This window comes from Lonchura striata, chromosome 8 (assembly GCF_046129695.1).
Source record: "Lonchura striata isolate bLonStr1 chromosome 8, bLonStr1.mat, whole genome shotgun sequence".
NCBI lineage: Eukaryota > Metazoa > Chordata > Aves > Passeriformes > Estrildidae > Lonchura > Lonchura striata.
This window is the reverse complement of record NC_134610.1, coordinates 26,550,697-26,562,920: the sequence shown is the minus strand read 5'-3', so window position 1 is coordinate 26,562,920 and position 12,224 is coordinate 26,550,697. Positions and strand designations below refer to the sequence as shown.

Here is a 12,224-nt window from a genome sequence, read left to right as displayed (position 1 = left end):
GATAAACCCCTGACATTTCCTGTTTGTCCTCTTTTGCCCCACTCTCCCCTAGGACATCACAGAATAAAGAGAGCTGCACCAACATATATCGGGGTAAGAGCCTCTTTTGGAAATCTTTGCCATCTCCTGATATTCCTCCCCTCGAAGCCTCAGATCTCTGGGCTAGCCTGATAATTCAGGGGGCTGTGAGGGGGGGAATGTCAGGCAAAGACTAATTAGAGTGTTAATTATTCTCCTGTGCTGGGTTGGGAAGCTAGAATTAGTAGTTAAAGCGTACCGTTCCAGGAGCTAGAGGACAGGATGATACTCCTGACTGACATTTGAGAATTGAATAAACAAAGGATGGTACTAGGGAATGGGGGTTATCAATTATTCTATTTTATGGTAAAGATCAATGAGTGCTTTTCTGGAAAAACAGATTGTAATGAATTCTGATTTTGCTATGAAATAGGAATTTCAAAGCAACCCTATTAACTTTATTATTCAGATTTGTCCTAGTTAGTTTTTCGTTTGGAATGACAAAGATTAGAAAGTACTGATAATGAAGGTTTCATTTATATGAAACTTGTGTCTGAACTGAAACTGATGGGGTTGCACCCTGTATATTTGCAAAAATAGGGATTAATACCACAAAAGACTTGAGTTTCTGTGATACAAGAGCAGCTTGTAAGAAAGATCAGCATGTGGCTTCTGCAGGCTGGTAGTCTCACATGTAAGAACAACCATGGCGCACTGTAGTTGTAAAGACTTTGAGGCAATCAAAGTTTTCTCTATAGGAAAAAGTGAGATATCCAGAAAATGAGGTTAGCTAGATCACCACTGTGGCTAAGAGTGCCACCACTCTTGCATGGTGGCAAGAGTGAATTTCAAGGAATTTGCTGTCTCTTTCAGTCTGTAAAATGCTTCCAGAAATTCTTCCCCCTGCTTCATTAGGTTTGGTTCTTCCCCTTACTTCCTGTGACGGCTCAGTGTTTCCTGATAGATGCTACTTATCTGTCTTCTTAGAGCCTTTACAGTTCACTGTGTTTGAAGACATTCCTGGAGGTGGCTAGGTGGGACTATTAGCTGCCCATAAAGCATGCAGTATTATCACAGGCTTGCCTGTGCATTTTCTTGCGTGAAATACACTGTGCCTTAATGATACTTTGTATTTCTCAGAACTCCTTCACCACAATATGTTTGTGAAATTTTTTCACTGAGCACTAATTTCTTTGTGGGTTCCGTGAAACCAGCTTAGTATTATCTGTGCTGCTTTCTGCTTAGCCTGGGACAACTGTGAACCTGGAGCCCTTTGAGGCATTAATAAATTTATTCCCTGCTTTGCAGTAGTTCTAGTGGTTCTTATATGCCTTGCTTTCCTTTTTCTCATTCTTGAGAGCAAGAATGTGATTTTGAAGTTGTGCTGGTACAGGCTTTCACAGCGCTTACACCAAACCACCCTTGCTAATGCTTCAGAAATAACAAGGTCAGCATCTGTGCAGGAAATGAAATACACCAGCTCCCCTCAGTTCAGCACCCTCACAGTGGTTCTTCAGAGCTCTGTTGCAGCCTGTGGGACATCTGGCTGTGAGTACTGCCTTATGCTCACTCATTTGGAAGGGAAACTAGCACATCCCTGTATTACACTAGGTCTGAAAGTTGTGAGTTTGGGTTTCTTTATTTATTTGGTTTCACTCTGCTTTTTCATACTTTACCTGTGAGGAAGGCTTTTAGTTGGTTACTTTTCACTTTCAGTTCTGAATCTAGCATATCGTAAATGTTCTCTTTTCTAATTTGTTTTAAAATATTCTGCCAGAAAGTAGCAATTACCTTTTTTAATGAGTCCTGTAATCTTCTTCCTACAGACAGAAAGTGCCTGGGCTGAAGAATATTTAGATAAGAAGAGAAGCTCACACAAACGTTCATCATCATGGGGCAGCAATGAACAACTCAAGGAGGTCAGAAATGACTTGAGAATTTTGGCTTAAATGTTTTTTTTTGGTCTGCACTGATACCATGATGCTTCAGGAAGGCAGGAATATGTTACTACTTTGTTGAATTATGAAATTATGCTGGGCTTGGTAAAAAATATGAAATTGCTTTTCATTTGCTATTGATTTAATATAAAAATGCAGGTCAATTAATATTTTCAATCTGAATATGTGGGAAAGAAAATGTTAAATTCAAGTGGCATAACAGCAATGACCTCATTACTTTCAAATTGTATGTATTTCAAATTCTTTCACTAAACCTCTAGAGATGTCTTCTGAGCATCAGCTGAACTGGTAGCTAGCATACTAGGTTTGCAAGCACCTGAGTATAATCTAGTGCTGGCAGTAATTTTGCATGTTATGGTAGTAAATAATTTTAACTAAGTGAATGGAATAAATGAATGAAATGACCTATGTACTTGAATACACTTGTTGAAATCGGATATATTTTTTTCCTTTGTTAGATTGCAAAATTACGTCAACAGCTGCAGAGAAGCAAACACAGCAGCAGGCACCATCGGGACAAGGAAAGACAGTCCCCTTTTCATGGCAACCATGCTGCCATTAACCACAGTCAGGTAAGGCTGTGTGCTTTTTGGCTGTATTGGGTAGCTAATACTACTTTTAGGTCCCTTCAAGGTTGTGATTTGTCTTAGAGGGAACTTGGAAATACCACAAACTGCTAAATATGCTGTAGCTATAGGTGAATTCTATGAAATAGAGCTCTTTTTTTGGCTTGAGTGAATGAGGGTCCAGCCCTTTTTGTTACTTGGGTGAGCTGGCTTTAAACTCCCAGTTCCAAATAATTTCAGGTAGTTAAATTCATCCTTAAAGCAAGGTTTTTAAAGTGCATTCTTCAGGTTCCACAAAAAGATGACAAATAAGTTTAATCTAAAACTATAGATCATCTTCTCCATTACATGTTGCTGTGACAATTATGACTTGCATGTAGAGTATGGCATGGAGCAAACTGCTGGTAAAACTGTACACTCAAATAAAAGGTAGCTTTTCTGAGCAAATTTTGTTGTCTTGCCAAACACTCATCTATACTGTGATGAGCTTTAGAGAACTTACCTGACAAAAGGCTGCTCCATGAGCTTATTTGTTTACACATTTCATAACTTCAGTCAGCCTTTTTAAGATTTTCTCTTTTTTTTAACTCGTTTATCATGCCTTGAGACTTAAAGTAATAATCCCTTCTAGGAAAACAGATGGTTAGGCCACCACATTCGTGCAATTTCAGTTTTATTTCAGGGCTTCTAATGAGGTCAGGTTGACAGAGGTGTAATATTTTTAGCTCAATTGATAGCAGGTGTAAAAAACTTGTAGGCTTTCAAAAACACAGATCCTTTTTCAAGTGTGTTTTTGAGTAACTTTAAGAAAACCAATAGAAAAGTTTGGTGATTTTTTTTTTTTCAGAAGGAAATTTTTTTTCTCTCTCTACTGGTATCTAATGAATGTACTTTTGATAGACACAATTTTTTTAACAGTTACAAAAAGAATAAATCCCTCACAATAACCTTGGCAAGGTAGTGTAGTTGAAAGAAACTAGGAAACTGTCAATGTTGTGAATTGAGAAAGTAGCTCAGCTGCGAAGCTTCTCTGAAAATCTAATTATATTCCCAATTACTCCTGAAATGCTTTTAATTGTTCAATAAATATCATAATCTGACAACAGTTAATAAAAAAAATTCATTTCTGTCATTCTGTCCTTCTGGAAATAATTTAGGCCAAGTTCTTTCATTCTTTCTTTCAAAGTCAGGTGTCTGAGTGAATGTGTTCTACATGAAGAATGAAAATAAGAAAATAGATTGTTTTGAATTTTTTCTACTCTGTTCTTAACTCCTACTTCGTATAAAAGTCATGAGCACCTTTTGTCTCAGACCCTAACTTCTTATCCCTGATGTAGGACATTTAGTTAGGAGCCATGATTTGCGTGCTTCCTGAATTCAGTTTGTCAGTAGTTTGAATTCTCTGCTGCTGGAAATATTTAGGGATTTTTTTTAGAATTACATTTTTTGACATAGCAGTTTAGGAATTACTGAAGCGTGGGTGCAGTGTACTGTGCTGCTGATTTTAGTGACTGCTCAAGTCAGAACAGTCCAAAATGAAAAAAGACAACTGACCCAGTCCCTTTTCTAGGGGGTTTTGAGAAAGTTCATGAAAATCAACAGAAAACGTCTCAAACTTTTGGTTAAAAAACCCGAACCAAAACAAAAGACAGATCAGCATACTTAAGGTGTTTTATCTGAATTTGTAGAACTTGAGGACAACTTCAACCAAAAGGTATACTAAAGTACTTTTGATGTAGGCCCTTTACTACACTGTAGAATTACATGCATTTTAACAGGTTTCCTTGGCATTTCTACAAACCTGTGGGTTTCTGAATGCTAAGGTATTGCCACTTAAGCACAGATGATTTTAGTGAGTTTTAATTTCAAAAATGAGCAACAATGCTGCTATTCTGAAAAATACCTCCCCAAATTATGCATATAACTTTTTAAAAAATCATAATAGTTTTATTATTTTGTTTCTGGTATGGATGTCTTTACATTCTGCCAAATTTTATAGTACATTAATAAAATATTGTGCCATGGATAATTATTTTTTGGGATTGTGAAACAAACTATAAAATATAAATTCAAGCAAAGCAGCTTTTCCAGTACTAAGTTACAAAACAAAACATTGTTTTTCTTGGTGAATTTTGTGCCAGCTGTGTCAAGCTACTTGCGAAGGGAAGAAGTTAAAGAAGGATTCAAAGAGTAATTGAAGAGTTTAGATTAATGGCATTTAGCAGCTGTTTTTTAACTCAGAGTGAAAGTCTGTAACTGTAGTCATCAAGGGCAAAGTTCCTGTGTTTTCTCATTCTTTTTTTGAGAACTGCTAAACTAGAATTTCTGGCAGCAGCTCTGTTCCTTCAGGATTTGTGGGAAGGACTGTGTGGAAACTAGAATTTAGTAATTAGAATACTTAGAAATTTTCTTTCACATTCCTAGCTTGAAGGAAACTTTTGTGTTGTTGACTCTAAAGGGTCATGTAAAGATTTCTGAGCTCAAAGAGTTGGATTCCTGACAAGGTGAACAAAAGTGTTAGGAAATTGTGTCAGTAGATTCTTCACAGAGACCAGGTAAACTCTGTTTAACATTTGGAAATTGGAATACTCTTCTAGTTAAAAGAAGAAATTTTAGTGGATTTATTTCCTCTTTGCTTCCCTCATTTCATCTTTTCTTCCCTGCTTAAACTTTACCACAATTCTTGAATTATAGCAAAAATTTTAGTGGTTCTTGCCAGCTAAACTTCTAATTGGTTGTTTATTTGTGCTTCTTTCTAATATGATGTTTGTGTGAAGAAAGAAATCCACAAAATCTCTATAGAATAAGCTTATTAGCTGTTCCTGACCCTCTGCTCACAATCAGGAAATAGTTGGGGAGGATCTTGATCAAGTCCTTGCTGTTGACTACAGTTATTTTCAGAACAAATTATTGGTTTTTTGTTTGTGTGCTTTTTCCATTGTGCCAGGAATGTTCCCTCTGTCTCTCTTTAACTGAAAGAGGAGTTTGCAAAAAGGTCATAGCCTACTCAGGTGATCTCAGGATGCTTCTGAGAACATTTTGAATTAGTTGCATGGCACTGAATCTGTGAACAGGAGTCAAAACAATGGGATCTTTCTATGTTCTCAGTGTTGGTATAAGGGAGAAACTAGAACTGAGGCCAGAACTGAAACCAGATGGAAGAATAAGTGGATTATTTTTTTCCAACATAATGCTTTTTTCCTCAGTGCACTTGGCTGATATTACATTTTTACTTGGCACTCCGAACCATCAAGGCTCTTGCTCCTTTTATTTTCCTGGGAACCCTGTGTCCCCAGTGTCTGACCAATTGATTGCTACTAAGATCAGCTGCATGCAGTTCACAGCATGAGGGGCTTGGGTTTTTTTGGTGACACTCTTATCACCTCACTAGGTGGAACATTTCATTTTTTACATTAGAATTACCATGATACGTTCAGCCTAGAGGTGGCTTGATGTAAAAGTATCACAAGTCCTGGGATTCTATTTAAAGTTGTGTTACTTGTGAGAAACTGGAAGAGCTTAGAGTGCTTTTCCTGAAAGGCCTGTGAACAATTTAGATTTGTCATCGCCCTTTTTTCCTACCTTGTGAGTTTATGCCGTACCTGTAAGTTTCAGAACTGAAAACTCTGTGCCAATGTGTTCCTGTGTGTGCCCAGTAATTATTATCTTGTGGTTGGCACCTTGCCTTCAATGTCAGCATTCCCAGGTATTCCAGATGAGTAGTCAGAAGTTGGTAGCCTATTCCTGCATGTCCTTGCAGACCTTTGTGAGGGCAGTATTTTTAATAAAAAGTTTCTTGTTTTGGGGCTGATTGTTCCACCCATGTCACAATACTAATTCATTTTCCACCCTCTAGCACCTTGGGCTAAGAAATCATCCTCAGTCAGGTACAGAATATTATTTTTCTTGGAAGTGAAACATGCTGTACTGAACTATATTGAACTCTACTGAATCTGCTTTGAGCTCTTCAAATAGTAGCATGAACTTAAGAATTTCTGTGGTAGGCAATTGCATTTAAAGGTGAAGAATTCCCACATTTTGCTAATGGCTGCTGAAATCTTAAAGCATACTTGTGTTCTACTTTTTAACAAGCTCAGTTTGTCCTATGAATGTGTATATTGAATAACTGGGTGCATAAACACCCTTTAGTGCCTGAATTTGTGCTTATGTATTTATATTGTGACTGAATATCAACCTGTATTAGTTTACTGGATTGTTGATCCAAGGCCTTGCTTGGAACAGAATTAGCAGGTTTCCTTCCTCAGACTTTCTTGTGCTCTTCTCTAGTGTTTTTTTTATTCTTCGGGCAAGACTTTATAAACTCTTTAAGTTTGGCCACTATGAGAATATTTCATTTTTGTTGACAGAAACAGAGTGACAAGCATTTCCTGAACAGAAGCTTTTGTAGTTCTTGTGCAAGTCTTTTTTAAGATGTTTGTTTTTTGGTTTTTTTATGACTAACCTAATGTTTCAGGAAAGCAGAACCAATATAATTCATGAGTTTTGCTGCTGTAGAGATTTGTGATTGTGACAAGAAGTCTCCATTATGATCTGTTCTTAAATATCTTGTTTACATTAATTTTTCTCAGGTAGATTTTCTGCCAGACAAGCTTTATGTGGTTTTTGAAAATGTCCACAGGAAATTAAAATGCTTTGGTGTCTGTCTGTGTAGTTTTATTACTTAAAGGAGAAATTAAAATAAAACTCCCTCACAAAAATACACTTTGAAGACCAGATAATGCTGGCCCTTCAGTCATCAGAGGAGTTACTCTCAATCATGGCACACTAGGCCATAGAGTCCAGGAATTTCACATGGGAATTCTACTGTGACTTAAGTGTGTTGTGTTGTTCTTTGAGTTGCACTAAATGTTTGTAGAAAGTATTACATTACCTGTAGTACACCACTGCTTAATGAGTACAGAATCTTCTAATATTCTGGTAGGGAGACTTTTTTAACACAAGGGCAGATGCTAATGGAGAGACTGGGAAATCTCAAGAAGTTATGGTGTGCTAAAGGGAGCTTTGGGAAATTTCAATAATGTGTTTTCTGAGAATGAAGTTTTTTGTGCATATTTTGAAACACTGGATTTTTAAACTGTTACTCTTCCTTCTGAAGCAACCACGTATTAACATTTGGCCTTGGGATTTTATTCTTTCTGTGGAAGTCTCCCTAAGTTCTGTCAGTGTTTTATTCTGTCTTAATACAGTTAATACATTGGTCTTAATTTTTAACATAGTGCAGTCTTGCATTTGTAGAATAATTTTCCTTCTGCATGTGTCATGTTATTGCAGATGGCCACAAATTTCTATTAAAATATCATTTTAATGTGGTTACCGTCCAACAATGAGTGATGTGACATTGTGGTGTAGTTCACTTTAGGAGGAATGTGAATGTATTTTAAAGGCTTCAAAATTACTTACATTTAAATTTTTACTGTTACATTTTCACTTGTAAAGCTCTGTCAAGCTAGAGGCAGACCATATCAAGGGAGATTTTGAGACTAGGTTATATAGCTTTTCCTGCTAGAAATTTGATTTAAGACAAAATTCAGGATGTCTGCCTTCAGTTCAAGCATCTATTTGAACACAATTGCTATGGTTTTGTGTAAATCCTTGATATTGAAGTGTAGATGTGTTCTGTTTCAAGGGTCACTTTTGGGTAGAAATAATAACTTTGTTTTCTAGATAAATCAATGTTTTTTTCTTATTGTCTCTGGTTCTTTAGGCTCCCATCCCAAAGAGTGCTCTTGTTCCTGTGATACCTATTACCAAATCAACGGGGTCACGGTTCCGAAACAGTGTAGAAGGATTGAATCAAGAGATTGAGATAATAATTAAGGAGACAGGAGACAAAGAGGAGCAACTTGTTGTATGTATCTGCCACCATGTTTGCTCTATGTACTTATTTTTGTTTTGCTTTGAGATCAAGTCATAAACTTTATTTTGTACAATTTTTAAATTAGATTTGTCTGAAATTAATTTTATTTTTATTTATTATTTTCTTTAATAAGGTTAGTTGAAAAGTCTCTTGGAAAGTAAAAGGAATGCAAGAATTAAAGCTTGAATCTGAACCTTTTCCTCTAAGTAAAAAATCTTCATAAAATGGGGAAAAGCAAAATTTCTGTTTTGAGAGTTTTTGTAGTAATTCTTTTTTGCTCATGATGAGCTATCCCCATCCTAGGTGAACCATAATTTGCCCATTTTTTATGTTTGTTTTATTTTAATGGTTTTTAAAGGTGAATTTACTAGTAAGGTATCAGAAATACAGATTATGAATGATTAAGGAACCAGAATGCTTTGATATGAAGAGAAGCTGAGAGAGATGGGAGTGTTCAGGCTTGAGGAGAGACAACTCCACAGATCTTATCAATGTGTATAAGTATCTCATGTACAGAAATGGAGGGAGCTGGTCTCTTCTCAATAGTGCCCAGTGATGGGGAAAGGGGCAGTAGGCATAAATTTTTAAATGTCAGGTTTTTGTTGGTTTTCTTTGGGTTTTTTGTTTGTTTGCTTGTTCTAATGTATGAGGGTGTGTAAAACTCAGAGCAAGTTGCCTAGAGTAGTTGTGGAATCACTGTCCATGGAGATATTAAAAACTTGACTAGATGGAGTCCTAGATACACTGCTTTACCTGAGTCTGCTTGAGCAGAGATGTTAAACCTGATAATCTCAAGAGGTTCCTTCCAGCCTCAGGAATTCTGTGGTGATATGAAATCTTAGAAATTGTCCATAGTTTCTGAACCTGATATTTTAGTTTCTTTTGGAGTTGCATGTAACGAATTAAATTTTCTACCTCAAATGATTTTATGAAACCCAAAAAGACTCTCAGACCTTAAAGAAATATCTTTCCAGACAAGAGCAGCTGTTTGATACCTTTAATTTTAACAGCCTCAAGATATTCCAGACGGGCACCGTGCCCCGCCTCCATTGGTGCAGCGCAGCAGCAGCACTCGCAGCATTGATACCCAAACACCCGGTGGAGCGGACAAAGGCAGTAACAACAGCAGCCGCTCCCAGTCAGTGTCTCCAACCTCATTTCTTACCATCTGTAATGAAGGCAGTGAGGAAAGTCCATGTTCTGCAGATGATCTGCTTGGTGATTCCAGAGATAAAGGTACTGTGCTACTTTAAAAGTTCAACAACGCTGAACTTATGCAACATGCGTAACTACATCAGTAAGAGAGAGGGTTTGTTCCCTGCATCCATGGAGAAATGGTAGAATGTAGAGTTTTTTGTATGTTTTTTTGTAAGTGATCAGGATTTTTTCCAAATTGCTCAGAATGCTCTATGTGTGTGCACACATATTAATTAAGGCTGCATAGATGTGACTGAGGAATGTGCTTCCCAAAAAGATTTTCTTTTAAATAATACATCATTCAAGTATTTTAAGCAGGTTGAGGAAGCAAGAATGTACAGTATCAGGTGAAACAGCACAGTAGTCCTGTTGCTTGTGTTGGGTACTTTTTATGATCTTGGCCAAAATCTGCAACCTTATAGCATTTTATGCACATACCCATAAAAGTTTAAGTATTTAGTTTATTTAAATATTCTTTTTTTGTCTGGAATCTTTTGAGAGATCCTAGGAAAATTTTGTAATTCAACATAAGCCAGTTCAGTTTTTTTAAAGAATATGGCTTCTGCCCATTTCTTTTGTGTATATGGTGACAGTACCGAACCATAGATTTAGGTTTGCAGTTAAAAGTTGAAAATGTCCAAGAGTGATCAGAGATTGCAGAGGAGCCTGAAAATGTTACAAGGAAAAACCAAAAGAAGGAAAGGAATTGAGATAAGAAAGCTTATTTGCAAATGAAGGCTTTGAAGGTAAATGAAAATGTTGTTGAATTTCATAACATTGGTAGTGAAGTGGCTTTGAATTCAGGGGACTTTTAGAGGTAGCTCTTGTAGTTTTTTTATAGTGTGTCACATTTACATAATGAGAAACTTTGTTCCTGCAGAAAACGGGAATAATTCTCCCTTGCCAAAATACGCTACCTCGCCAAAACCCAACAACAGCTACATGTTCAAGCGTGAACCTCCTGAGGGCTGTGAAAAGGTGAAAGTCTTTGAGGAAAACTTGTAAGTTGATTTTTGCTACATAAGAAATAACATCTAAGCATTAGATTAATTATTGCTTTGTTGATTTTATGTCAGATAGAAGGTATTAGTCTAGTTGCTAAAGCCATGCTAACAACCCGATCTCTGCTTTTTAGTGTGACTATATATTGGCATATCTGTATATATTTTCCTGCTGGAATTTAGTGTTAAAATCTTGACTGATGTTTTTTTAAAAAACAGCATAATTTGAGAAGAGTCTCTTACCTGGCAGGCAGTGGGAGAAGAACTCAAATAATCAGACAGGGGGAGAGGTAATAACAGACTGTAACATCATCTAATGTATGTCGCAGCTTGACAGGCACATCCAGTAATCTAGACTCTGAAGACCATATTCTTTTCAGCTAAATCAATGTAGTTGTGAAACTTCTAGTGACAGAGAAGTGAACTTGACCCTGAATATTTGATGCTTTGATTATTCTGAAAAAGCCAATTTTTGTCCTTTGAGAATATTCTGGGAGGTTATGTTTTATTATTATTTCAGATGGGCTTTTATACCCTTATGTCACTTGTATGCTAGAATCTTAACCTACAGTTAAAATTCCATCTTGTCACACAAGGAGTATAGATTGGTTACCATTCTCTTACATTATCTCAAGAATGCCATCTAGTATAAATGTCAGTTAAAAAGAAAATTAGCTTGGCTGACCTGTGCAAATGGATTCTGAGAAGTTTCTACAGTCTGTCCCATAGCAATGTGGGAGGGGTTACAGTAACTGAAGTTACCTGTCTGTATTTTAGGGTATGTAAACTATGTTGCTGACAGGTAGTTAGTATTCACTTGCTGCAGAACATACTCTATTGCAGTTTGCATTTCTTTTAGGAAGTCCTCTCTTTGTAATTGTAGGACCGTTCTGCTACAGAGTGAAGCAGGCTTCTACACAAGTTTCTACATAGCTATAGCAATCCTCAGACACTACAGTCTCATGAAAGAAACATCTTTTCATGTCTGTTACTTGAATTCCATGTATCTATGGAATACATGAGTGTAACTATTTAAAGCTCAACCTTTGTTTAACATAATCTCTATTTGAAAATCCTATACAGGATTTTCATTTGGGAAGAAAATTTACAAGTGGGGTTGAATTTTCTGGACACTGGGGAGAATTGCCTAGCATGGAAATGTACGGTGTTTTATGAACAGGATTACTTTTCAGTATAAAATATCTCTACAAAAATATACTGGAAGATTGGCTTGCTTGGCTTAGTAAAACAAAGACCAAAGTGAACATGGCTCTTTTACAAACACAAGGAAGGGAGGGAGAGGTTATGGGCTAAAGGACAATGCTGGCAACAACAAAAAGTGAATAAAAATTTCTGGTGGCTATTTTCAAGCAGTAAACAGAGACTTGAAAGCAGATTTCTATAGCTCCGTCTTGAAGTAGATTTTGGCTACTATAAGTAGATTTGCATTGCAGTGTCAGAACACAGAAGGCATTCCTAAGCTATCCTTGATTTCCATTCCAGGTCTGTTTTTCTTAAAGCATGTCTTGAGCTGAGTTCTGTGCTGAGATGGCAAACTGCAAGTCAGGATCTAGATTTGTGTTCCACACTTCCTTCCCAGATTATA

At 36.7% G+C, this 12,224-nt stretch overlaps 1 protein-coding gene across 1 annotated transcript in view; it reads left to right on the top strand.

Annotated features, from left to right (window-relative positions):
- Nucleotides 1–12,224, top strand: part of FAM117B (family with sequence similarity 117 member B) — a 29,343-nt gene that overhangs the window by 10,640 nt on the left and 6,479 nt on the right. Inside the window, exons 3-7 of the mRNA XM_021555405.3 lie at nucleotides 1,845–1,937; nucleotides 2,435–2,548; nucleotides 8,268–8,411; nucleotides 9,431–9,656; nucleotides 10,498–10,618. Of these exons, the coding sequence (XP_021411080.1) occupies nucleotides 1,845–1,937; nucleotides 2,435–2,548; nucleotides 8,268–8,411; nucleotides 9,431–9,656; nucleotides 10,498–10,618 (698 nt within the window). The remainder of the gene's footprint in view (nucleotides 1–1,844; nucleotides 1,938–2,434; nucleotides 2,549–8,267; nucleotides 8,412–9,430; nucleotides 9,657–10,497; nucleotides 10,619–12,224) is intronic.